We start from the raw sequence: 27,989 nt of genomic DNA, 5'->3' as shown, positions 1-27,989 counted from the left end.
GGGGCTTCATGAGTTCAAGTCAAGCACTAAGCTGCAGAGGACACATTTTAAGACATTTGGGCTATATTTTGGTAATGAGACGCTATAAATAACTGCACACAAATACTTTTAATCCATGAAAAATGTAATTAATGGTCATGGGGAAAACAAGCTTGTCTGTTACCTCCTCTTTTGAACCTCCTCTTGCCTCCCTCCTCCTCCAGACTCAGGCTTGTTCCTCGCAGAATGAATGGCACAGATGTTGGATAAGACGGTACCCGTTGGCTGCCTTGTTTTTGTTGTTGTTTTCAGCCAACTTCTGCCTGCTCTTTCCCATCTAGACCAAAAAAAAGACCCACAGAGGAAAATGACCAGAGACCAAAAAGGAACAAAATAGAATGGGTGAGATGAAGGGCATCATCTTAATCCATCTTAAAAGCATGTAGGTTGGAATTGTGCAGCAGTAAAGTTCCGTTTTTTTAAGAGTGTTGCAGCAGAAGTAATGCAGCTTTTGGGACACGCATCTCGGAAGTGAAGGTAGTGCCTGTGGACTTAGGATGAAGGTCAGTGCTTGGCTTCTCTGTGCATCTTGGCTCTACACGTGGGCTGAGTACTCTCAGAGGTGCAAATGTCAAGACCTCTGTCCAACAGAACTCGAGGATAAGAGGTCAAAGACCCGCTTCAAGGTGCATTTTGGTAATGCTCTTGGACACCAGCACATACATGTCAGGAGCAGGACACACCACAGAAAAGGTGAGCTATTAAAAGTTTTGGACCTAATCTGAGACATGTTGAATGACTGGAATGATGTAAAAAGCTCCATGCAGAAAAATGCACTTGTTTTTTACAGCAGAGGACAATGTTTATTGTATAAGAATAAAATGACTGGCGTTCATGGCTGTCACTCACGGCTGTCTCGTACGTACCTGCACACGCAAACGTGTCTGTAGCACCTGGACACAAACAAAAGCAGTCCCAGAGAAGTGACCAACACTTTACAGTCATGCTGTTGTTACGATAGGCCAGGGGTGTCCAAACTTTTCCCAGCAAGGGCCACATAGTGACAAATGAAAGGATGCATGGGCCAACTTTGATATTTTGTAAAGCGTATGCTAAGAAGTTGTATACTGTATCTTTCAAGAAAACACTGCATCTACAGTATTATTGGTATGAACTTTGGTCTTTGGCCTTTTTTCTACCAGTTTTCAAGTTTTTTTTTTTTAATTTATTTCAGCTTTCTACTTACATAATATTCATACATTTACTCCTCATAATATTATGATTTTATTCCATAAAAATGTTCACTCCGTAATGTTATAACTTTTCTCAACCTAATTTTCCAATGTTCCAAAATGACAACTTTATTTTGTTTTGTTTCTCCCAATATTTTGACTTAAAAAAATAAAATATTTCAACTCTATGCTACTAAAATTACATTATTTTTCCTCCTACTTGTAGTATGAGTTTATTCTACGCCTTTTTTTCTTGTTACAATATGACTTTTTATCATAATATTTTGACTTTCTTTCGGGAAAATTCCATCTGTTTTTGTTTCTGCTCTGTTTTACTCTAAGTTCCAACTATTTAAACTTTCTTCTTGCAAATTTTCTTATAATATTATGACTTTATTCCCTAATATTTTGAATTTATTCATGTAACATTGTAACGTTTTCCGCAACTTACTTTCCAAAAATTACAGTTTAATTTGTTTTTTTGTTTGTTTGTTTTTCATATTACGATTTTTAAAAAAACAATCTTTTTTCACAAATACAGGTGCCTTGGTTTATGTCATTAATCCATTCCAGAAGTGTCAGGATTGTGTGCTGCGGTACTGCCTTCTACTGCTTCTCTGTTGCAGCACACTCCTGAGCACCCTGATTGCTGATCATCTTCACCTGTGCCTGATTAGTTGTTCTATTTAAGCTGTGTGCTTACTCACATCCAGTGCCAGATTGTCCCTTTGCTACACCCTGTTCAGCTCCTTCCAGCTTGTCCTTGTGCATTGTGTTTTGGCTTTCTGACCCTCGCTCGGCTTCCCTGTAAGTACCTACCTGCCTGCTTGACGTCTTCAGCAGTAGCTGTATTTTTGGTACTTTCTGCTAGTTTTTTGTTAGCAGCTCTTTTCGTTACTTGTTCGTATTTTTCCCTGCTCAGCTCACCTTGCAAGCAGTGTTTTTTGTTACTATTTCCCGCGACTAGGTCCGGATGTATTTTTGTTGTACTTTGTTTCTTGTGTTGTTTTTGGTACCCTTTTGTTGTCCATTTTTGTATTAAAGACTTTTTCTGTTTCACTTATCCGACTCTGCATTTTTGGATTCCTGTCTCACGGCCTTGGCCGTTCATAACAGAACAATCTGGCCAAACATGGAATCCGCAGAGTTCGCACATATCAAGGCCGCATTATCCCAACAAGGTGCGCTTGTCGGCAGCCATGAGCAATCCCTCCGGGGAGTTATGGAGTCCCTGGCTGCCCTCGCCACTAGCATTAGTGCTATTGAGCAGCATCTGGGACTTGGCGCTCACCCAGGACAGTCGGAGGGTGCAGCTCCCTCATCAGAGGTTGTTCGAATCGCACCTGCTGCCAGCAGCAGTAATAGTCGCGAGCCTAGCCTCCCACCCCCCCCCACGCTTTTCGGGGGAATCTATGGATTGCAGACAATTTTTACACCAGTGTACCCTGATTTTTGACCAACAACCCAGCACTTACTATTCCGACCAGGCCAAGATAGCGTTTATAATGAGCTTACTTACTGATAAAGCAGCAGCGTGGGCTATAGCGGTGAGCAAAGCTAAGCCGGAGTTGCGCACCTCCTATTCCGTCTTTTTGGAGGAGCTACGACAGGTCTTCGATCACCCTATCCGTAGTAGGGAGGCCGGTAACCAATTGTTGGACCTACGACAGGGCAAACGCTCGGTAGCGGCTTTTTCGGTGGACTTTAGGGTGCTGGCGGCAGAAAGCCGATATGACGAGGAGGCGCTCCGCGGAATATTTCGCAAGGCTCTTGACGAGCGGATTAAGGATGAACTGGCGGTGAGGGAGTTCACCACCACGCCCAACGAGCTTATCGACCTAGCCATACGGCTGGATAATCGCCTCCGGGAACGTGATCGGGAACGGAGTGAGGGACTACCTGCAGGATCAGCCAAGAACCACCGTCAGGAGACTCGGCTGATACCACTAACACCTGGAACCAGCGGAACAGAGGGAGTCCCATCTACGGCGGCCACCGAGGATTTTGCGGAACCGATGCAACTGGGGGGAAGACGCCTGTCTGCTGCAGAGAGGTCACGCAGGCTACGACTCCGCCTTTGCCTGTACTGCGGCGAGCCCAACCACACCATCAGCAGATGTCCAGCGCGCCCGACACGCCGCTCCGGATTCCCTCCTGACGTCATTAAGGAGACTGGAGCAGGATCGACCTCCGTATCCAAGTTAAGGGAGAGTCAGCCTGCTCAGGGCCATTGTGAGTATGCTGAGATGCCTCCGGCGTCGGCTCCAACTCCAGCAGTCTTTAAGAGACTACAGGTGACGGGACTCATTACGGGAGGGGGCGTCAATGTTCAGGTTTCCGCATTAGTAGATTCGGGGGCGGATGATTGCTTTATTGACTCTAATTTTGTTAAGAAACATGGCATTCAGGGGGTTGAGTTGAGGGACCATAAGGAGGTCCACTCACTGGATGGACGTCCCTTGGCGGTAGTCACTCATAGAACCGTTCCGTTATCCCTTCAGTTGTCCGGCAACCACCATGAGTCCATTAGTTTTTTTATCGCTCCGTCTCAATCCGCACCCGTAGTTTTGGGTCTCACTTGGCTGCAAATTCATAACCCGATGGTGGATTGGACGAGGGGACAGATAATCAATTGGAGTAGCCATTGTTTTGCTAATTGCTTACGTTCCGCGGTACCCACAGTTTCTGGTAAGCCTAACAGCCCTGAGAATATTGACGTTACCGGTGTTCCTGACATCTATCATGATCTCCGCATGGTTTTTAGCAAGGATAGAGCTCAGAGTTTACCCCCCCATCGTCCATATGACTGCGCTATCGAACTCCTCCCGGGAGCACCGTTACCCAATGCTAGACTTTATAGCATCTCTGGACCCGAGCAACTTGCTCTCAAGGAATACATTGCGTCCTCTCTGGCTGCCGGACTTATTCGCCCCTCGTCCTCTCCACTGGGGGCCGGTTTTTTCTTCGTCGAAAAGAAAGATAAGTCGCTGCGGCCTTGTATTGATTTTCGCGGCCTTAATGACATTACCGTTAAGAACCGTTACCCGCTTCCTCTCATGGACTCCGCCTTTTCGTCCCTTCATTCGGCCAAGATTTTTTCCAAACTCGACCTTAGGAATGCTTACCACTTGGTTCGTATTAGAGAGGGGGACGAGTGGAAGACGGCCTTTAATACACCGCTCGGTCACTTCGAGTACCTCGTTATGCCCTTCGGCCTCACCAATGCACCCGCTGTATTCCAGAGTTTAATAAATGATATTCTTAGGGATATGATTAACCACTGCTGCTTTGTTTATCTAGATGACATCCTGATCTTTTCTAATTCCCTTCAGGAGCATGTCCAGCACGTACGCTGCATCCTTCAGCGGTTGTTGGAGAATCGCCTTTTTGTCAAAGCGGAGAAGTGCGAGTTTCATACCACATCTGTGTCCTTTTTAGGGTTTATAGTGGAGAAGGACAAGTTAAGAGCCGATCCCGCCAAGATCCAGGCGGTGGTCGATTGGCCTTCTCCCAAATCAAGGAAGCACTTGCAGAGGTTCTTGGGGTTCGCGAACTTCTACCGGAAGTTCATTCGTAATTTCAGCATAAAGGCAGAACCTCTGACAAGGCTTACATCAGTAAAAGTTCCCTTTGTTTGGTCTCCTGAAGCTGAGAAAGCGTTTACCAAGCTTAAAACACTGTTTACGTCTGCCCCTGTCCTTACTCACCCTGATCCTGCCTTGCAGTTTATCGTTGAGGTTGATGCCTCGGATACGGGAGTGGGGGCGGTCCTATCCCAGCGCTCACCAGTCGACCAGAAGCTGCACCCGTGTGCCTTTTTCTCACGTCGCCTCACCTCGGCAGAGAGAAATTATGATGTGGGTAATCGGGAACTGCTGGCCATTGTGCTTGCGCTGCGGGAGTGGAGACATTGGCTGGAGGGTGCAGCCCAGCCGTTGGTAGTTATTACGGACCACAAGAACTTGGCATATATACGCTCAGCGCACAGACTCAACTCTCGCCAAGCCAGATGGTCACTGTTCTTAACAAGGTTTAATTTCTCTATCACTTACAGACCTGGATCACGGAATATTAAGCCTGATGCATTATCAAGGATCTTTTCCCCGGTGGAGTCGAACTCACCACCGGAGACCATCGTACCTGTCGCCCGGATACTCGGCGCTCTCCAGTGGGAGGTGGAGAGGAGGGTCTCTGAGGCGGCGGAGGAGACGGAACTACCAGAGGGGTGCCCTGAGGGGAAATTGTTTGTTCCTGAACGACTCAGATCCGAGGTGCTGCTGTGGGGTCACTCGTCGAAGATTGCCTGCCACCCGGGGATTCGACGAACCCTATTCCTGGTCTCCCAAAGGTTCTGGTGGCCTACCATGACAGCCGACGTTAAGAAGTTTGTCGCCGCCTGCTCCGTCTGCGCCAGAGGTAAAGCTTCCCATCGCCCTCCTGCCGGTTTGCTTCAGCCGTTACCTGTCCCTGGTCGGCCATGGTCCCACATCGCAATGGACTTCATCACTGGATTACCCTCGTCATATGGCCGGACCGTCATACTCAATATCGTAGACAGGTTTTCTAAGATGGCGCATTTTGTGTCGCTCCCCAAGTTGCCCACGGCCCTGGAAACAGCTAAACTGTTGGTGAGGCACGTTTTTCGCCTACACGGGATACCTACAGACATTGTTTCGGACAGAGGGCCTCAGTTTGCGTCAAGAGTTTGGCGGGCATTTAATAAGGCATTGGGGGCGACCGTTAGTCTCTCTTCTGGATACCACCCACAGTCCAACGGCCAGACGGAGCGGGCCAATCAGGACTTGGAAGCAGCACTTAGGTGCGTTTGTCATCGACACCCCTCCTCCTGGTCAACCCACCTCCCTTGGATCGAGTATGCCCACAACTCGTTACCCTGCTCGGCGACAGGTATGTCACCCTTCAAGACTGTGTTTGGTTACCAGCCCCCGCTTTTTCCCTCCCAGGAAGCAGAGATTACCGTCCCGGCTGTTCACGTACACCTTCGACGCGCCCGACGCATTTGGCGAGAGACCCGGGCTGCATTAACACGAACAGCAGAACACAACCGTCGGATTGCTGACAGGCACCGGGTTCCCGCACCTGATTACCAGCCTGGGATGGAGGTATGGCTGTCTTCTAAAGACCTTCCGCTGGCAGGGACCTCTCGGAAGCTGGCTCCAAGGTTCGTGGGACCTTACAAGATCAAAACAATAGTCAGCAAGTCAGCTGTCAAGCTGGAGCTTCCACCGGCTCTTAAAGTCCACCCAGTCTTCCACGTCTCCTGCATCAAGCCTGTCGCTACCAGTCCACTGTGCCCTTCGGTCGAGGCTCCACCCCCGCCCCGCATCATCGACGGCCAGCCCGCGTATACGGTGAGAGCCCTATTAGATTCGAGAAGAAGGGGGAGGGGGGTGCAGTATTTGGTCGACTGGGAGGGATATGGACCAGAAGAGCGCTCCTGGGTCGCCTGCTCCCGTATCCTGGATCCCTCCCTCATTTCCGACTTCCACTCCGCTCACCCCAATAAACCAGGTAGGCCGCCAGGGGGCGTCTTATAAAAGGGGGGGATACTGTCAGGATTGTGTGCTGCGGTACTGCCTTCTACTGCTTCTCTGTTGCAGCACACTCCTGAGCACCCTGATTGCTGATCATCTTCACCTGTGCCTGATTAGTTGTTCTATTTAAGCTGTGTGCTTACTCACATCCAGTGCCAGATTGTCCCTTTGCTACACCCTGTTCAGCTCCTTCCAGCTTGTCCTTGTGCATTGTGTTTTGGCTTTCTGACCCTCGCTCGGCTTCCCTGTAAGTACCTACCTGCCTGCTTGACGTCTTCAGCAGTAGCTGTATTTTTGGTACTTTCTGCTAGTTTTTTGTTAGCAGCTCTTTTCGTTACTTGTTCGTATTTTTCCCTGCTCAGCTCACCTTGCAAGCAGTGTTTTTTGTTACTATTTCCCGCGACTAGGTCCGGATGTATTTTTGTTGTACTTTGTTTCTTGTGTTGTTTTTGGTACCCTTTTGTTGTCCATTTTTGTATTAAAGACTTTTTCTGTTTCACTTATCCGACTCTGCATTTTTGGATTCCTGTCTCACGGCCTTGGCCGTTCATAACAAGAAGGTCCGACTCAAACCAAAACGGACTCTAACCAAAGCAAATTTTCTCAAAGAAAATAATGTAAATCCAATTAATCCGTTCCAGACACACAAAAATATTAACACAAAACATATTTTTGTAGACAATAATTACAGTGTTACATGCAGAAAATGATGCAAAAATAATTACAAAAAACAAATGAATGGACAACTGAACATTAAACATCACTTTTACCTAGTTTTGTTGGGGGAAAAAACACATTATTCCGCTTCTATTTCTCCTCATATTTCTCATAATATTTCATTTTATTTTCATAAAATTACGACTTTTTCTCTTTGGATTATAAAGTTTTTCCTTAATATTTTGACTTTATTCTTGTAAAATTACTGCTGATTTTTCCATTTTTGCTGTTTTTTTTCTCAGTTTTCTTGTTAAATTATATTTTTAGAATGTACCATGGGCCAATAAAAAAAACAGCTACAGGCCACAAATGGACCCTGGGCCACACTTTGAACACCCTTGCGATAGGCCATGCATTCAGTGCTAATGTTAGTAGCTAAACTTTGCCAAATCGCTATCATCGCTATTTTATTTTCGATAAAATGGTTTCCATAAAGGCACCTTTACAAAATTGGTTATACTGTAAATAGGTTACTAAAAACTCTTTGTAGGAATACACTTTGAACACTTCTGCCTTATTTGATTAAGCAGCTCCCAAATATTTATGCCTTGGAAGAAGGTTAGCTTTCTTTTAAAATGCACTTTAATGCACTTACTCGTCCTCAACTCACTTTTTATCACATCTCTCACTGAGGCTGACAAATTATTTTTTTTGCTTCACTCCCATCCCACCATCCTTCCCTATTCTGGCACTTGTTCTGACCTTTAGTCCTCATTGTGAGCGAGGTTCCTTCCCATAAGTGCATGGCGGCCCTGCATCATTCTCATGGATTCTATTCAGCTGGGTTTCATCCTTCATCCTCGCTAAACCTTTTGTTTGCAGCCTGAAAAGCTGGCTGATGTCGGGGACCATCAAGCCCAAGTTGTTGGATCAATATAAACATCAATCACTCGGTCCAAGGTCTTTCTGAGCCTCACAAGAAACAGTTCACTAAACAATCCTTTCTTTATGGCGGCCCTTAGAAAGAATGAGCTTGTGGTAGTTCACTTTTTCTGGGTCGTCCTTGTTTTTCTGTGGCAATTTGCACTGCAATGGGGGTGTTGTTCTCTCCCTGTCAACTGAGAACTCATTTGCATTACTTTCGGACTACTTTTGATCTTCCAAGGTAATGAAAAGTATAGTTTACTTGTCATATAGTGAATAGGGTTTCTTATCACACAATCTACATTAAGCCATAAGAGGCCATTTGTGCTTAAAATAAAAATGATGAGGGACATACATATCAGAAAATACCAAAAATGTAAACATTTTTATTATTTTAACCCTTTAAATTCCCATTTGATTCAATTATGTCACTGTTTTTGCTTAGAAAAGTAAAAACAAAATTTTACACACATTACACACGTAAGCAGACGTGACCCTGCGGGGTAGTTTCATTTTATTTTGAAGACACCGATGACAGGAAGTGGGTTATTTCAGCTGAGGTTTGCTCGGGCAGCCCATAAAGTTGGCGCGGACTTTTTTCATAACGTTTTCATAACTTCTCCGCTATATCTGGAAGATTTAGTAAGATTCCACATTTGCAACAAGTTGTAGGGTATCCTTTAAAAAAGAAAACACACAGTTTAATCTATTTAATGAACGATGACCAGAGGTGATGCCACGCTGTTCTCTGTGATAATTGCACTTCTTCTGCCAGGTAAGTTTATGCAATATTTTTGGTTAATGATGACATCTTTGTTATTTTTTACTCTTACATAGGCGTCCTTTGGGCTCTGGTAAAGCATGCGCTCCTTTTAATATAGGAATCTGACACATACAGTCAAATAGAATGGCAGACAATGTCCACATTTCAAACAATTAAATGCCATCTTTGTGTGTTGTTGGGTAGAGATTGCGTGGGGTGTATGTGGAGTTCATGGTTGTAGGATATTTTCAGCTCTTTTGAAGATCTGTATGATCTTCATACAGCTTACTTTAAAGCCATTTAACAATTGTAATGCTTCATTAGGGACCTGTAACTGTTCTTTTTATAAGCCTTCCATAAATTCATATAAAACAAGCTAGGAAAATATCACTGTGACTTCTATGTCACATCAGGCTTGTAGCCTTAAATTGCAGTGGAAAGTTGGACGTGATGCAGTGTTTCCCCTACATTCATTTATTTGTGGTGGCACACCACTGATACATTTGGACTGCCACAAATGGATTTGGCAATATGCATCATAACTTCGCCGCAAAAGGCAAAGTATTCGAGCAGAGATCCAGACATGCTGGGCACTTCCACAAGCCCGGTGTCCATTACCACCACCGTGAAAGTCGAGGTGTGGAAGCGTGCAGAAAACTGTTAAAAGTAAAGTGTCTCGTAGACCCAATCTCATATGCATCATCTCGTCTTGTGAACTGAGTGTCTCGTGACACGCATAGTGCTAAGAAGACAGATCATGGAGACAATGTTTTGTGTTTGACAGTGCTCCGCCTTCCTGGTGAAATACGTAAACCGAGTGTGTCCAAAGTGTGGGCTCATTTTTTTTCTTATCGTAATTTTGTAGCGTGTCTCTTGGATGTACTACATCTAGTAGTGTATGTGTGTTTGATTTTTTTTTAGCTTTTATGTGTTGCCATGTCAGTGTAATCTGCCAAAGGCCTTCAGAATCAGGAATGCTGGCCCATGTCACATACACACTATAAATAATGGGGAGGTTTTTAGCCAATCATAGTTCAGCTTCACCTCACAAACCCAGCTGGCTGATCCACAGTGACATCAGCATTTTTCCATCCTCTGATTGGTTGATTCCCTTGTAGTTTGGAGTTATTTGGAAACGATGTATTACAAGATAAATGGATAACTGGGTTTGTTGCTTTAGTAATAATGGTAATCATGCACACGTGATAGTGGTGGTATTAAGAGGTGGACAAGGTTGCTGAAGGCCCAGGTATGAACTGCACTGTCCGCCACTGTGTATTTGTCAAAAATGCTAATAAGCTACATAATAAATTTCACAGTTGCGATTATTTTGATTGAATAAATGTTCTTTCCTTCAATTCCAAGTACATTTGTGGTACTATGCACAAAAAAACGGTCAATTTGAGTTATTTTCAAATAAGCAATACATTTACCTTGAACGCCCAATTTAGTATCGGGCTGTACAAAAATATTGAAAAGAAAAGTGTCTCGTCTCGTCTGTGTGTGGTATATCCCCTATAACTTTCCTTGAAGCAAAATGGGTGTTGACTCTCATGGGTTAAATAGGGTATTGTTAGCTACTTTTCTCGGCATTTCCGACCATCATTAACTGAGGACACTGAAGAATAACGTCTCTTGTTGGTTGTACAAGCACAGAAACTGGTGAATAACATTTAACTTGGTCACTTTGCATTTAATTACAGTTAGAGTGATACATGTTGAGTTTGAAAATAAACGTATGTTTGGGGTCTGATTTGAAATGAGTGGAGTTGTTTGAAATATAATTGTGCATCCGTTGTTGCTCATACAGTAACTGAATGAATTCCCCACACGTAAGCTCTTCTTTTTCTCTTAAAGCCCTCAAAAACGTCCATGTTAGGAATACTCAAGTGTGTATTTTCTTTGGCTGTGAGTATGCTGTTCTTGTGTGCTTTTGTTAAGGTTGACGCTCCTGAGCGCCTTCAGCTTCCTCTCTTATCAGGAAGCTCATCAGTCTCCGTTTCCTTGGTTGTGGTCATCCAACTCTGCAGGATATTCAAACAATGGCATTCCCGCTAGCTACAAATTTAGACAATGACAATGTTTACAAGCACACGATATTCCCGTGGAGGTTCATATTCCCTTTAAGACAGTGGTCCGCAATAGGCAGCCTGTGGGCCACATGCATATCACCAAAGCGTTTCATTTGGCCCACCAAACATCATCCAAATAATGCAACCGTTCATTGTAACTCGGGGGTGTCCGGACCTTTTTCATCGAGGGCCAAATACTGAAAAATGAAAGGGTCCAAGAGCCACTTTAATATTTGTAAACCAACGTATGTAGATATGCTAAGAGGTTATACATTTTTCAAGAAAATATTGCATTTTATCTGTGTGGTATAGGTGAAAAAGTGTACTGTATTATTAGTATGTATTATTAGTATACAGTATACTGTATTATTAGTATGTATTATAGTATACTAGTATACTAGTATTATTAGTATACTTCACTCTTTGCTCTTTTTTTCATATTTTTTATGGGTTTTTTTCCAAATATTTCAACGTTTTTCTTAAATAATCTTTGTCAGTTTTCTTTTCGTAATATTATGACTTTATTCCCATAATATCATAACTTTTTCCCCAACCTAATTTTCCAAAAATTACAAGCTTGTATTGTTTTGTATGTTTCTCATAAAACTAATGTATTTTGTCTTTAATATTTCAACTCTATGCTTCTAAAATGACATTATTTTACCTCACAATATTATTTTTGGAAAATTTTAACTTTTTTCTCATTAGAATATGACTTTTTTCTCTAAATATTTTGACTGTATTCTGGTAAAAATACAGCTGTTTTTCCATTTCTTCTGTTGTTATTTTTTTATTTTAACTTTTTTTCTGTAAATTTTCTTCCCATAGTTATAATTTTGTTCCCACAATATTTAGACTTTCTTCTTGTAACATTTTAACTTTTTTTGCAACTTAATTTTACAAAAATTAACAACTTTATTTTTTTAAATGTTTTTTTTCTCATACTGCTAAAATGACATTAATTTTCCTCATAATATTACGATGTTGTTCTCGCAAAATTACGCAAATTTTCTCTTAATACTTAGACTTATTCTTGAAAGATTACCGTACTGCTGGTTTGTGTATTTTTTGCTGTTTTTTAATTTATTTATTTTTGAGTTTTCTTGTGAAACTACACAGGAGCCTGGCTCTCTGCAAATCAGTGCCACATTAACACATTGTGATGCTCCTTCAGTCTCACTATCTGAACTATGTTACAGGCTCCAGAGTTTGTGCTGATGATGTGGCCCCCCGCATCGTCCACCACCCCTCTGATGTGGTGGTGAAATCTGGGAAACCTGCCACCTTCTCCTGCCGGGCGGATGGCAACCCTAAGCCGACCATTGAGTGGCTGCACGATGGCCAGCCCCTGGAGGTCACAAAGGGAGATGGCCAGCTACAGCCCATGTTTTTGTCAGATGATAGGCTCTTCTTCCTGAGTGTGGGTGTGGGTAGGCGTGGCCAGTCCCATGAGGGCATCTACACCTGTGTGGCCAGGAACAGTGCAGGCACGGCCATCAGCCACAATGCATCACTGCACATTGCAAGTAAGAGGATGACCCGAAAAACATTCACACTCTTTTTGTGGAAACCGTAAGCTTTTGCTTCTTACTGCTCCATTTTGTTTACTTGTTTTTGCTGGATGACTGATTTGTTGTTAGGACTGCTTTTTTGTTCCAAATGATCTTGATGAACACTTCATTTATGTTTTTGTTCGAAATAAAATACATGGGAAAAAAATTACAATACAATTAAAATATGGTGAAGGCTTAATTGTGACTGTAGTACAGCACTCGAAATTAGTCAAACCCCGTTGTAAATTACATATATTTTCAAAACAATTGTAATATTACATGTGTTATTAACTAGGGATGTCCCGATCCACATTTTTTGGCTTCCGATCCGATCCGATTATTTTTTCATAGTCTTGCCAATCCGATCCAGTACAGATTTTTAATTTTTAATTTTTTATAATAGGCTTTTGCTACAAGCATGAATTTGTGGACTTTAATATGGTTATGAAAAGAGCTTTTCAAAGCATTAAAAATAATGCAACCAAGGTATTGCTGAACTGACTTTATTACACAGCATGACCAACAATATTGTTTGGCTTTTGTAACAAACTTCTGTGAGTCAGGTCCCTAATCCAATAAAAGTCCATCCAATAAAAGATTAAATTGGAAAAAATGGGCACGCACAATGCTTAGAGTAGGACTAATCATTTGACATGGTTGTAGATCAATGTTGTGGTGTAATTTAGCATATATATAATCAACGCAATAGTAATTTTTTTACCATCCCTAGTATAAACAACCAGCAGTTAGAGCAGCACTTCCTGTGGGAGTTCCCCGCACAATGACATAGCAGTCCGAGCACAGTGAGGGGGAACAATCGCTGTAGCTTCGGAGTCGATTATCCAACGTCCAACGTGAAACTTCACCACGGTACACTGCGGAAATGTCTGCATGGTGGTGTTGCGTTTTCTTCTGCTTGCGGGCGGCGGGAGTCGACTGGCAACCAGCTTTGAGGCGCATTACTGCACCTACCGTGTTGGAGTGGGGCCCAGAGTTACGGACATTATACAGCAAATAGATCGGCCCGATCTCGTGGCGGAAGCCGATATTATCCGACCTTCAAACAGCGCATCGGCAGCCAATCTGGACGTCCCTAGTATTAACGTCTTTTTGTTTTGTTGTTTCATTCCAAACTTTGCATATTTTGAAAGTAATTCTGAGTGCAATTCACTGCATGTTTATGCAAGTTTTTTTTCCTCCTTTGATGGAGAATAACAGCTGTTGTTGCTACGACCTTCAGCCTCTGTCTGTATTGTTGTAGCACTACAAGAGGCGTTCACTGTACAGCCCAATGATGTCGAGGTGGCTGAGGGAGAAGTGGCTGTCTTAAACTGTGGACCACCTGTGGGACACCCAGAGCCTAATATAATTTGGAGGAAAGACGGCCTGCCAGTCAACATCACTGACTTCCACTACACGGTGTGCTGTTTCTCTCTTCATCTGCTAAAATGAATCAGATGTATACATCAGGTACTACGTCTTACTACAATGTAGCGTAAAAGTCAGGTACCGCGGTTAGTTTTGTTGTGTAAAGATCTTTTCAGAACACTCACAGAAGCAGCAGGTGTCAAATACTTGTTGTCCCCGCTGTACACCACCTGTCTAGGTCATGCACATGTAAATGTGCTTGACCGAAGGTATTGTGGGCTTTGACGTCGTGGACTATTTTGAGTCGTTTATTAACATTTGATTTTATTGTGTGTGTTTTTTTTTTGTAACATGATTGAACTCTTATGTGATTTCTTCCTCCACTGCACTGTGGGTGTGTTCTTGTGTGTGCTACAGGAGTTCAATGGGAAGCTCATCATCGATCCTGCAGAGAAGAACCACTCTGGTGCCTATGTGTGTGTGGCCAGCAACACTATGGGGGTGCGAGAGAGCAGGGCAGCGCGGCTCACTGTGCTCGGTTTGACGTCTCAATGGCAACTAATTATTATGTGGCAATACATGGGCCTGCTTCACCAATATGCTCTTAAGAATGTTCTTGCATTTCACGACAATAGTCCAGAAGCAGAGAAGCACCTCTTTGTCTCTTAAGAGAAAATCTAAGTGGGATTTAAGAAAAGTCCTATGCATGATTGTTTGCGCCTGCGTGGCAGCTCCTCCTTAGCTTAGGTAACGCCCCCTGTTTCCCACGTAAGGAAATTAGTCTGATAAAAGCTGGTGAGGGTTGTGAAAATAAGGGTGTCTCGTGTTAAACAACAAACAACTTTCGTTGTATCCACTGTACACTTTTGCCTCATGCCCTTATAAAGGCGTTGGAGAGCATTTACTTCCTGTATGCTAATTAAGACCACCATACACCACACCAGTAACATTCAGTGACTTTACAATGGTTGCAAACAATTCAGCCCGTTAAGAAAGCTTCATCAATCCCACTTGGACTTTTCTTAAAAAACCTTCTAAGCAGCAAAGTTAAGAAAAAAATGACATTTTATTTTTAAATTGTGCAATATTATCCACCTGTAGACTCGCAGAAATGCAATACACATGACTATTTTTATTTTATTCTACTCCATCAAGAATTATGTCGCATGTTCAACAAATTTGTCCTTAAGAACGGTTTGTGAATGAGGCCCAATAATTGTACGTGTAATACAATGCAAATGCAATTCCATGTTAAGAAAATATTTGCCTCTCTGTAGCAAAACCTGTTTTGGTGCTGAAGCCGGAGAACGTGTCAGTGAGAATCGGGGAGTCTGCCCAGTTCTACTGCCAAGCCAAAGGTGACCCTCCACCTGCTGTGGTCTGGAGCAGAGAGCAGGGACCACTGCCCAATGGCAGGTATTACAATATACAGTCCCAGAACCTCCAAAGCTGACCACAGAATTCAAACTGTCGCCATCATAAAACCTAAACCAATGCACTGCTTTAAGCAACATCCATACATGTCATACTGTCAAGTATAAATTTCATACCATTAGTGTGTCGAGTTAGTGTCGCTTCAGTCATTCAGTCTTGTACTAAGCAGCAAGGACACAGGCGTGCGTACCGCTTTCCTTGGTTGCAATATGTTTCAAATCTGTAGTCATCATGTTATCTCTTAATTTAACACAGGGGTGCCCGTTACGTCGATCGCGAACTTGGTGCATTAATTTCACATTTGATGAGTGGGCAGGCACTCTAGAGAACCAAATGTGTAAAATAAGTAATTAAAAAAGCAAAGAACAGATTTTTACACCCATCTGTTCTCTGATACTACGTAAGTATATATACTTTAGAAGTCCTGTGAGGGAAATTAAGGATTGATTAATTTCAATGGATTGTATTCAAACTCATTCTTTTTATTTATTGTAAATACAACTTAAGATTGACATTTTGTTCATATATTTTTTTATAATTTGCAATAAATGTGCTGTGCTGTGAGTGTGTAAACCTACATTTTAGTACAGCGAATCAGCAATAAAACTAACAGCTGTTTTTGCACAGGTATCTTGTGAACCCAGACCAGACACTCCAGGTACATTATCTGACACTTCAAGATGCTGGCAAGTACACCTGCACTGCAGTCAATGATGTAGGTGTGGTCAGTGCTACCGCGCACCTACTCGTTGAAGGTAAAATGATGTCAAGATACATTTTTGTTCGGCCTATCATTTCGGACAACGTTGTATCTCATTTGAAGTTTTTTTCCCCTTTTCAACTGATTTCTATTCATGTGTCGAGCCAGAATTTGTAAATACCCTGTGTACCAGCACGTTATCTGTTACGATTAGCTCACTACATGTGAAGGACACCTAAAAAATGCGTAATGTGCTGCATTAAAAGTTGAAGACAGGAAGTGTTTCTTGCATCGTGCATTTACTCTGTAGTCAAATACATGCGGTCACGAAAGGCAAAGTATTTAACGTGGGAGCGGAGATCCAGACTTGCAGGGCACCTCCACAAGCCCGGGGACTGTGCATTACTCGAGGTGTGGAAGCATGCAGAACAACTCCACAAGCGTCTGGCAGCCAGCTGCCGGGCCACCAGAGGGAGCGCATGAGCTGCCTTTGGCCAATGAACTGCTCTGCTGGGATGAAATACATTATGGCATGAAGTTAAAATAATTGTTGTTTTTTTATTTTAAACTCATTTTGGTACTTGTCTTGTATATTTCTGAGGTATACCTTTTGAGTTTTAGGTTGCTGTGTGATGATTTTAGCCTTCTATCTGAGATGACACTGTGAGTCAGACTGTTGTATTGAATAATGATCTCCTGCCATTTCCGATGGGTCGACAAGCTCCTTGTGTGTTTTCTCATAGCTCATGATTGGCTCCTGTCAAATAAAGAGCTGCCTGGTCCTCACAGACTGAAGTACAGTAATTTAACATGTATTCTGTTTGTTTTTATATAGCTTCCAGCACAAAACAGAAAGACCTCCACAAAGAACTGTCAGCCCTGCGTGTGACTCTAGAAAATGTCACCATCATGGCCCCGGGGTCCAACATGTCGCACGTACACTGGGAGGTACGTAAACACTGATTCAGAGAGTTTTACAGAACACGTTGATTTATACATGTTTTGTTTTCAGCTCCAGTCCCTCAACACTCAACCTCATTACCTCGATGGCTTTGAGGTTCTCTATCGTTCTCTGTTACCCGCCAGCTCAGACTGGGTGGCAAAAAAAGTGACGGTGCCGAGTTTTCAAGCACAGGTTGGCCCATTAAAGAGAGGCTACAAGTATGAGTTTAAGGTTCGTCCATACGGCAGCCACTTGTATGGACGGGAGAGTAACACCCAGCTCCTCAGAGTCCCAGAGACAGGTGAGAATTATTTCTGCCATTATAAGGTCCTATATTTGTCAAATTGAATTCAGTGGTTACTGACTAATGACTTATTTGCAGTGCCCGGTGCCGCTCCGCTAGCTGTGTCTATAACTGTCAGTCATAATCACAATAACTCTATCCACCTGAACTGGGAGCCTCCTCCTTCGGAATCTCTCAATGGGATCATACAGGGTTACCAGGTAATCCCCAACCTTACCTTCATAGTATTTTATAATTGCACGTGCTGTTGAATGAGAAAGAGTGTCCAAGTTTTGACTGGTAGTGTATATCAAATATAGAGTTACATTATGGTGGTCGGTGGGTGGAGGGTAGAAGACTCTTTCCAAAATCTGGGAATGTGTACAGTCGTCCCTCGCTACATCGCAGTTCAAACGTTGCTCCCTCACTCTATCGCGGTTGGTTAATTTGTTTGATCGTTGAATACGGCCAATTATTAGTTTTTATAAAATGCATATTTCAGCAAACTACTTATTCTTGGCCTAAATTAAGCATTTTCAAGTATAAAATGGCTAAATGAACTAATTAAATGAACAAAAATACGAATACAAGGCAGAAGAGCCATTCTAATTGTGAACGTAGTACTGTATTCTACTTGGGCCAATAGCTGTCAATAATTGTTTGTTGAGACAGGCACTATACTCGTCACTAAGGTTCCCTAGGGAACACATTTGCTGTGACACTGCTCAAGCAGGAGTTTTATTTACATCTTAAATGGCTTATTTACTCTTATTTTGTCTACTGTATTGGTTATTACGAGTGTAAAGCCATTTAAAGCCGCTGTTACAATACATTATGTAATGTAATGTTATATTCTTTATGTCTATTATGTCTTATTTTCTCTGATTAGATCTACTATATTGGGTACTACAAACGTAAAAGTGACCATATGCGTGTTAGTTCATGCCTTGAGGGCTCTAATAATGTTGTAAACAGGTTTTCTATGCCATAACTATGAAAATATTCCATTTATTAATATTGAATCCTACTTTGTGTGAATTTACTCATCGCAGTCGGGTCTGAAACCAATTAACCGTGGTAAACGAGGGACGATTGTATTATTCTTTACTTGAATATAATTAACAACATGTTATTAAATTCAGGTGTGGTGTGTGGAGTCGGATGAGCAGCAGTACCAAAACTGGACCGTTGATCGCAGCCGGCACAGTCTTGATGTATATTCCTTGCAACCAGGGAAACGTTACTGGATTACTATTGCCGCAGTCAATGGTGCTGGAGTAGGAACGCTCAGTGACCCTCATGGATTTGTCATAAGTAAGCAAATTGACACTTGAAAAATGATTTGCTGTTTGTTCGTCTTGTCTTTTTTGCTATGTGATTCCAACACGTGAAACATAAACTCCATTATGGGGCTAATGTGCTTTTTGTGTGCATCTAAGACCCACAGCTAGGGTTTACCTCTGAGACAGACAGCCACAGACTGGATCAGTCTGCTTTTGTGGCCCTGCTTCAGGACCCAATATTGATTGGCAGCATTGGTGCCCTCTTGTGGTGCTTTTTGATGATTGCAGCTGTCTGCCTTCTAAAACGCCACAGCAGGATGTGCATACCAGGACGTCACCGGGCTAAAAGTGTGCAAACAAAATTATGAAACATAAAGCATTTCCAGTTAGACTTACAGACAAATTTACAATGTTTTTGTGATTTTTTTTCCATAGGTTTGCATAGACTGGCCACTGAAGATCTCTTCATAAATCACAGGTGAAAGATGTGACTTTTTATCAGAACTGTGAAGTTGTATGGAAAAGCCAGAACTCTCAAATGTTGAACGTTTTCTACCATATGATTCAGGATAACAGCTCCAGACTCTCCTTGGATTTCTCGGGGTTGGACACCAGCGTTGAACCAGAAGTACCAAGACTTGTGGGCTCAAGGTCATAAACATTCAGGGATCAGGAGTGCAAGTGAGTATAAATTAGTATAAAGTAGCTATTTTTTTTATTCTGACTGACATGGATTTGTACTAGCTCTACCCACTCACACATCTGATCATTCAAATGTATGTCTGTGATGATTCAACCTATCTTTATGTCACCATTTAGTGGTGGTCCATTTTACCATTAATTTTAGCTAACTGGAATATTAAAATACATGCAACTTCCGTTCACATTCAACCCATGTTTCATCAGGCTTTCCAGTGCCAACCAATAAGGACCCAAGCCGCTTGGACCCAGCTGCTCCAGTTGTGACTGACAGCTGCAGTGTGTACGGCACCTTTTATGTTGACCTGATGGGAAACGGGCTCAAGACCTTCAACAGTCCCAGGCGTTGCCCTAAAATGCCTCATGGTCTGCCCCAACAGCAAGGAGCTGAGACCATTCAGATATTCACTCAGTCTGCTCCTAAGACCTCACCCCTCACTAAACGGGGCGTGTTACCATGGAAACAGCCCATACGACCTCAGCCCAAGATGGGTGTGCTGAGGGAAAAGAGCCACATCAAGCAAGGTGAATGTTTATTAGAATATTATCACTTTGTTTGTACTACTGTTTTGTAAATGCATGTGAAGGCAAGTGGCATATACTGTATTTTGGGGTAATGCAGTGTTTCCCACAGGACTACAATGTATCTGTGGTGTTGGGTTGAGCTGAGGTAGGGCTACATGACATCATCGTCTCACCTGCGTCTTTTTACCTTGCAGTTAATTTGTGCAAGCACTGCACTGTAACGGTACCACATCATCACAGTTTGGTACATACAGGCTATCCGTGGGGTCTTACAAAGTCTCAATTTAAGGCATTAAAATGTCTAAAATTCCCTTAAAATCTCCGAAAATGTCCTAAATGCAATTTTGAAAGGTTTTAAAGTGTATAACGTTACTTTTATTTAAAACAAAGTCTTGCTTTTAAATGTTTAGATTTTTGAGGACACTACAAAACGAAAGTAAAGTACCTGTGAATTTCGGTCAGAATTTATTGAGCTAGCTGATTTTCCTTCATGTCTTTTGTACTTTTTTGCCAGTATAGATGTGAAATGGATCTTAAATTGTATTCATTAAGGTCTTTAAAAAAAGTCTTACATTTGACTTGTTGAAACCTGCAGAAACCCTGCATACAGTACCTCAATTTTAGAGCCACAGTTCGGTTCATTTTTAGTACAGTCAAGGAACAAAATGGTAAACATAAAACTGCTTTTGTGGTTTTTATTAATGATGAGAAGAATGAGTAATTAAATAAAAAGAACAAAAGGAACTATTCAGCCTTCAGTGATATCAATGTACGTGCATCCCCATGCCTTTTTAAAGATCATATTTTTATACTTTTTCTTAAACTGCTGTATGTTCGGATGTTGTTTCAAGTCGTCATACAGACGATCCTAAAGTTTCACCTTAACAGATTCCCTATACATATTTTGAAAATGAAACATAAAAGCTGCAAACTGCTGGCAAAAATCGGATTCCAAATAAATGTACCGTTACATCCCGGACAGATATGAATCGGGCCATCTGGACACAGAACACCTCCAAAATGATATTCACCAGTCAAGTCCACATCGTATGAGATGTATTGACTCTTCAATGTTTATCAAATGTACCAACAACATTTTAACTTGCAGAGTTGCACGCAGTGAGCAGTGTCCCCATCGTAACAACCGGGGACCAGGCTGGTCCCGCTAGTGTCTGCAAACAGAGATTTAGTCACGTCCCATCAGGTCAGCCGACTGCGAGTCACTCATCCCTTGATAATATTATGTGTTCTGAAATTGTAGCTCAGAAGTTATAGCTGTCTATACTGTGGCTGTCCAGAGTATAATCGAGGTGCGGGCTGTCCTCGGCTGCTGCATTACTCTGCATCCCTTCACCTATTGGACATGTGGACACCACCGCCACTGTTGCACCTGGAGGAAGACCCAGACACTCACAGTGTGACCACAGACGAAGGGTAAGAACAACCCATCCATCAATTTTCTACCGCTTATCCTGATCAGGGTCAGGCTGACCTCGGGCGGAATGCACCCTGACTGCTCATCATTTACTCACACATTCACACCATCACTGAGTGGAAGTCAGCCCTGACAACCCTTGTGGTAGTGTTACCTCTTTCGTCTTTCATTATGTTACATTATACATTATTTGACCTCTTTTTTGGGCAGTAATAGCTCAGTCCGTGAGGAGTGTGTGTGTGGTCTGAATGCTTGCTGGTTTGTAGGGGATTGAATGCTTATTTCACTTTAGGAAAAAAAAATCATTTATAACTTTTTGTTTACTTTTTTCTGCGGACTTTGGATCATGCTCTGGCAGGGTGCATGGCTGGTCCGTGTAAAATTAATAATTATTCTGCAGCGTTCCGAATGTAAATGTAACCCTAACCACAAATATATCAAGAAAAAAATGTTCTCGTCCAAGATTCTGCAATATATGGCACTGTTCATTGATTCTTCAATAGAGCGACGTCTTCCTGTCTCCTTAAAAGACTGAAGATGGGTCGTGGATTTTCCAGCATGACCATGACCCAAAACATACGACCAAGGCAACAAAATACAGTAGTGGCTCAATAAGAAGTTCTTCAAGATGACTCTGCTACAAGAACATTACACCTTGTTTTGCACTCTCCTCAGATCCAGTCGTTCCACAAAGATGACAGTTGACCTGGGCTCCCTTCAGTCAGTGTGTGGTACCCCAGGCTACCATGCACAGCCGGGGGCCACCGCCTCCAACGACAGCCGCCCCCCTTACAGCCACTTGTCCACTTCATCCTATGTTGCATCTCTGGATGAAGAAAAGGGTGGCACACTGACAGCACAGGAAGCCACCCAGTATCTGGAGCTTCACCCCGAACCTGAGGAATCAAGGTACCTGAAGTTAAGATGACCCAGTGTGTCTGGACCGGTTGGGTTGAGATAAAGAAACAGAGGTCGTAGAGGGAAAGGTTGGTTGATAGAGGGGCTGATAACATACTACTTGGATGGGGATAAGAGAACAGTACACTTAGCAATGATATTATTACCAATTAAGATGGACTAAACGAGACCACTGCTGACAAGTTATTTCTACTACAACAATAATGAATGGGGTGGCAGAATTTGTGTCCATACGTATCTCTGTAAGTGGGGGTACCTACTGCAGGGGGAGAGATATATTGTCGTACCTAACCACGCCATTATTGTATCTCAACAGTGCCCTTTCTGGGCAACGTGCCTCCCGTCTCCATCCTCTGACCACCAGCATGAGCTACAATGCCGAGCTAGTCCCCTCTGCCCAGATGGACTGTAACACTTCCTATCAGGTGCCACCCATTGGGCTGCACCATGCCCGCCTTCAGAGCTCTCCTTCCTCCTGTTACAGCGAATGGGACGGCTCCCTGTGGAACACCTGGAGCTCGATCACAGACGGAAACTTTGCGAGCGCCCGTGCCAGCCTCATCAGCTCAGTGGACAGCTGCTACACTAATGACAGTAGTAACTTTACCCGCTTTGTGGCGGCGGAGTCTGTTAGTGGAGCCTCTTTGTCAGGTAAGCCGGAAAGGAGTACGGTTTCTTTTCTGTTGCAGAAAAATCATCTTTATCTGCAATTCTAGAAAAAAAATAGAAATTGCAAAAAAAAAAAAAAATTTTCAGAGAAAAAAAATAAAAATATATGTTTGTTCACCAAAAAATCCACAAATTTGCAGGACCATCAACGCTGAATTGCGAATGTGCTGGGATCCACTGCACACTGCAACATTTGCCCAGTCCCTTACAGGACTTACAAGAGCTACTGTATACTAGAAATGGTGGCTTCCTTAATAGATAAGTCTCAGTATCGAGCCACTTATGCTGCTGAATAAGGCAACCATGATGTTAGAAGCATCATTCTCTATGATGCTGTACTGCAGTAGCATAATGACAATAATAATGAATACCTCTCTGGTAGTGCCAATCAAAACCCAGTCCAACTGTCTTGATGAAAGCCTGCCTGTCGTTATGCGGTTCATCCACTGGGTGGAGCCCTCAGCTCGTAAAAGTCCCAACCACTCAGTACAGGCAGTCATCTGTCAGGGTTTGTCATGATACAGGATGACTTGGCCTCTTGGCAGGTTAGCACAGCCCAATATGTGTCTCCGTCCATGTCTGAGTGGGTTCATCGATAGATATATGCATGAGTGGCTCCGTGGTGGAAGACATGACAATTGGATACCTAAGGTGGCACAAGGCAATTACTTCAAGTCAGCAACTTTAATCTATCAACCTCTCCCCTCGTGACACCTCATCAGTCACTCTGCTTGCCAACTGCGGCCACCATTCAACTTACCAGCACTTGAGAACCCAGCAAAACCTTTGTCTCGTATTACCAGCGAGTGTTTCAGTGCCATGCCAGTCCGAGATGATGCGATCTTGAGCCAGGAGTAGCCGCGTGGGCACTGTCCATGCTGTCACTGTCCATTTCATAGCCGATTCCTTTCACATGTTCAAAGGTGCTGTCTTTATCCTTAATCATGCACAATGCACAAACTATGCTTAAATACACATTTTTATAAAGTAGATATAATTTTTTTTTTAAAGGAGTTATTGGTATCGGTTTGTAAAAACAACAACAAAAAAAGTGATAATGTGCATCTCTACTAATTTCACTTCACTTTTCACTTTCACTTTCCTATTCTTCCACATGTTACATGTTGCCTCACGCTTGGGAGACTTCACGCTGTGATTGGCCACCTTGTGGCGCATCATTCCCAACGCCACAAACTCTTTCTCCTCCGATGTGGGGTCAACATTTGCAATAAAAATGACTTTTAACGCATGGGTTAGTTCCGGCTGCAGTAACACGCCCTTTCTCTCTTTAATTACCATTGTCCGCTCGTTACGAAGCAAGCCAACAAGCTAAATAGTAATAATAGAGAGTTGTGGTTTCCCACAGACTGTAGCCTGTAGCACATTGTAGATGTAAAATTAAACAAAAAAACATTAAAAATAACAAAATCTGCATCCTATGTTATTAGCCTTTTTACAATATTACATAATTTAGAGTGTATATCTAAAATATATCATGTTGAATGAGAGGAGCGTTGAGGTCAGGGCTCTGTTTGGGCAGTGAAGTACTTTAGCCATGCTAGAACACCCGATGAACCCCCTGATGAATGAAAACGTAAACGTATGATGACCTATACAGGTATGTAACCCCCCCCCCATACACCATATAAATCATCACCACATCTTCTGTGTTCAGATTTCTCTCCGCCCGCATCCCCTCTCAGCGCCCTGTACCCGTCATTGCGTGCCGAGGGCAACTCGATCAGGGAGATGGAGGCTCTTCCTGCGTGGGACTGGAGCAGGAACTGGATGGAGGAAATGGAGGCTGAGTACAGTGCAGCCCGCTATCCTGGCAGGAATGCAAACCCTTTTCACACTTAGCTTTGTCAAACACACCAACTGGGAATGCTACAGGTTTGGTAGAATAGATAAACGTCTAACAGTTGAGCGAAGAGTAACTTTGTGATGTTTAGAGCTTTTGATGCATGTGGGATGTTGCTTTTCTGTAACAGTCGTCTCAGGTTGCCTTACGGCCTCATCTTTCTTTGTCTCATTAGGGAGATAAACCATCCTCAGGATGTTCTTGAGCGTTAGATTTTCCTCCCAGCGGATACGTATCAACGTGGCGCATCTTCATTGCATTGCTTTTATTGGGAATATGAAATTCTCACTGCTGAGAATTTCCTTTTCTCCGTCCTCCTCCTTTTTTTATTCCAAGATATTGTTTTATTTTGTAATAGTTGCAGTGATGTGCCCCCTTCCTGATTTGTCGCACTTGTGTGTTTCAAAGAGACTTAAATATGAGACGGAGATAACCGAAGTAAACACAAAAACCTGTGATGGTTTTATTTATTCAGGTGAAATTTTAGGATGAAGCTAGCGATTCACCATTCATGGCCCCGCACATTTGTGCATTTTCGGTGAAAAAAGTTCATGTCATTCACCAGAAGTCGATAAGAATGAAGAAACAGGTGATAACGCAGGTAAAATGCACAGCGTACACGTACCACCGATTTTTAAAAAAGCAGACAATTTTTTACATGTTCATGTCTTTATGTTTCACTGATGATGTTTTTTTTGTCAAGCGTTGAAATTTCCCATTTTGTCCGGCAGTCCTTGAACGCACCATAGTTTGACTCTGATTCCATGTGTTGCAGTGGTGAGTACCTTTTGTACTTGAAATGCGTAAGGCATATTTCGGGCTTAAAGATGGATTGTGTCATGAGGGAACAATGGCAATTGAAGAGAGAAGGGGAGGTCATTGGAGCTGAATCTAATCTTACAATTCCAGCAGACACTTTTATTGCAAATGATACGAAACCATCAGCGTCAAGCTAGCAGGAGGGTTTTGAGCAATTACTTTTTTTTCTTGCTAGTTTATTGCTCTGTTAAATTGAGTTATCTTTGACTAATATTTTAGTCTGTTTGATGATTTCAAACATTTAAGTGTGACAAACATGCAAAAAAAAAAAGAAATCAGGAAAGGGGCAAATACTTTTTCACAACACGATATCTTTTGTCGTACTTAAATCGTAGTTGCAGTGTTTTAGAAGTAGAAGTACGTTGTTTTTTTATTATTATTATTCACATTTAACTGAACTAACTTAGCACTAGACTGTAAGCTTGAACACCACCGACGCTTTTCTTCTTTGGCTTTTCATTTTCCACAGTTGACATGTATTTTGTAGGTAAGCGTGAACGAAATCTTTCTCATGTTTGCAAGTTTTGCAGCGACTTGACGTTTGAAATGTATGGAAGCCCGTTGCCGCCACTGCAGGAAAAGAAATATCCCAATGCTAACTAATAATTATGAGATAAAAAGTTGAAATTTCTAGATAAGTCATAATTACGAGATAAAAACATCATAATTATGAGATAGAGAAGTCATAATTATGAGATAAAAAGTTGAAGTTATGAGATAAGTCATAATTACGAGATAAAAACATCATAATTATGAGATAGAGAAGTCATAATTATGAGATAAAAAGTCAACATTATGACATAAGTCGTAAGATAAAAGTCTAAATGTCTCGATACGAAGGCATACTTATGAGATAGAAACATCATATCCATGAGATAAAAGGCTGAAATTACAAGCTAAAAAGTCATCAATATGAGATAAAAAGTAAAAATTGTGACATACAAGTCATAATTATGAGATTAAAAGTCACAACTAGAGATACGAACTGCTCATGTGCTGCCTTCTTGACTGCAGCCTTCGTCACATGACACTCGACACGTGCAGTTTGTAGCTCATAATTTCGACTTTTTAATCTCATTATTATGACTTTTTATCTCATACCTACGATTTTTGATCTCACAACTTTCGTGAGACTTACCAATGGGGTATTTTTCTTCTTTCAGTGGCGGAAACAGACGTGTTCTGAGCTGAAAAATAAAATCTACTGAAGGGTCATTTGTGACGTTATTATGTGAAATGTGGCGTACCTGCTGACTGCAGCCAGGAAGTTTTCATCTGAACCTGAACGAGTACAATTTGATGAAGTGGTGTTTGTGACATTGTGTGCATGTTGGGGTTGTGGGTTTTTTTGCCACTGGGTGAGTAAAAAGTGTGTATTTCATTTTCGGTGAATGAAAAAAATCCAGATTTACGTTCCAAAGCTTTGAATAGAAACTGTAGCGTCAAGCCGGGTGTCAGCGTTTTCCACCGAGGGCCACATAGCGAAAAATGGAAGGACGCAAGGGCCATTTTGGTATTTTGTAACAGATATGCTATGAATTTATGTATATTTCAAGAAAAAACATTATTCCTAGTATGAACTTTGGTCTTTTTGTCCCCATTTTTTTTGTTATTGTGACTTTTAAAAACAATGTCTTTTTTTTTATATTTCAGCTTTATGCTGCTAAAATGATGTGATTTTGCGACGTCAGTCTCGTAAAATCATTTTTAAAATTTCTCGTCAGATTACAACTTTTGAAATATGTTTTTACATTTTGACTTTATTTTCCATTCTTCCGTTTCCTCGTTAAACGTCCAGAATGTGCCTCCGGGCCACACTTTGGACACACCTGCTGTAACGGCGAGTGACCGTTTTACGCACCCTTTGCAAAAAACGGAATTTCGCAAGCCGTCATGACAGAATATCTTGTTGATGGGATATTTTGTCCGAACTTGAAACTTGTGATCATCGCCTCTTTCTTCTCACCATTCAGCAGATCCCCATCAGGAGGCCGCGAGTAACTCTTACAGCGAATTGCGGATCGCCACGTCTTTGAACTAACCGCAAAGCACAACAATCTTTTTTCCTTTAATCCTCGTCTTGTATGTGGGTCGCTGGGGTCAAACGGGACTGGGGTCGTTGAGTAAAGAAGGGCTTTACTGTCTGCGTCCTTTATAAGCGGCATTGCAGGAGCTCAGTCAGGATCAGCTTTTTTATGTGCGAGGTATTTAAAAAGCAGCTAGTTTGTCCTTGCCAGCAACATTTCCGCTCTTCTTCTGTGAAGTCTCGCTGGACGGACAAGCAGCTACCATTTCTCAGAACAAAGACCAAGCTTAA

The 27,989-nt window shown here is 42.4% G+C and overlaps 1 protein-coding gene across 4 annotated transcripts; it reads left to right on the top strand.

Annotated features, from left to right (window-relative positions):
* The first annotated feature begins 216 nt into the window (after positions 1-216).
* On the top strand, positions 217-27,989 carry robo4 (roundabout, axon guidance receptor, homolog 4 (Drosophila)). 4 transcript variants are annotated; one of them, XM_054755612.1, is made up of 20 exons: positions 217-732; positions 12,382-12,708; positions 13,997-14,154; positions 14,521-14,641; positions 15,381-15,519; positions 16,165-16,292; positions 17,073-17,185; positions 17,250-17,481; positions 17,563-17,684; positions 18,606-18,777; positions 18,903-19,094; positions 19,182-19,224; positions 19,315-19,427; positions 19,653-19,970; positions 21,079-21,174; positions 21,269-21,404; positions 21,936-21,992; positions 22,081-22,314; positions 22,640-22,974; positions 24,668-27,989. In XM_054755612.1, exons 1-20 carry the CDS (start codon positions 537-539, stop codon positions 24,850-24,852), a joined length of 3,417 nt encoding a protein of 1,138 aa, XP_054611587.1. In that variant the 5' UTR covers positions 217-536; the 3' UTR covers positions 24,853-27,989. The 4 variants fall into 4 exon arrangements, with proteins under 4 accessions (XP_054611587.1, XP_054611586.1, XP_054611588.1 ...); XM_054755611.1 differs by having other exon boundaries at positions 21,909-21,992; XM_054755614.1 differs by lacking the exon at positions 217-732 and adding an exon at positions 8,832-9,122 and having other exon boundaries at positions 21,909-21,992; positions 24,668-27,988.

Source organism: Dunckerocampus dactyliophorus, chromosome 16, assembly GCF_027744805.1.
Source record: "Dunckerocampus dactyliophorus isolate RoL2022-P2 chromosome 16, RoL_Ddac_1.1, whole genome shotgun sequence".
Taxonomy (NCBI): domain Eukaryota; kingdom Metazoa; phylum Chordata; class Actinopteri; order Syngnathiformes; family Syngnathidae; genus Dunckerocampus; species Dunckerocampus dactyliophorus.
This window is presented reverse-complemented; position numbering and strand designations above follow the sequence as displayed.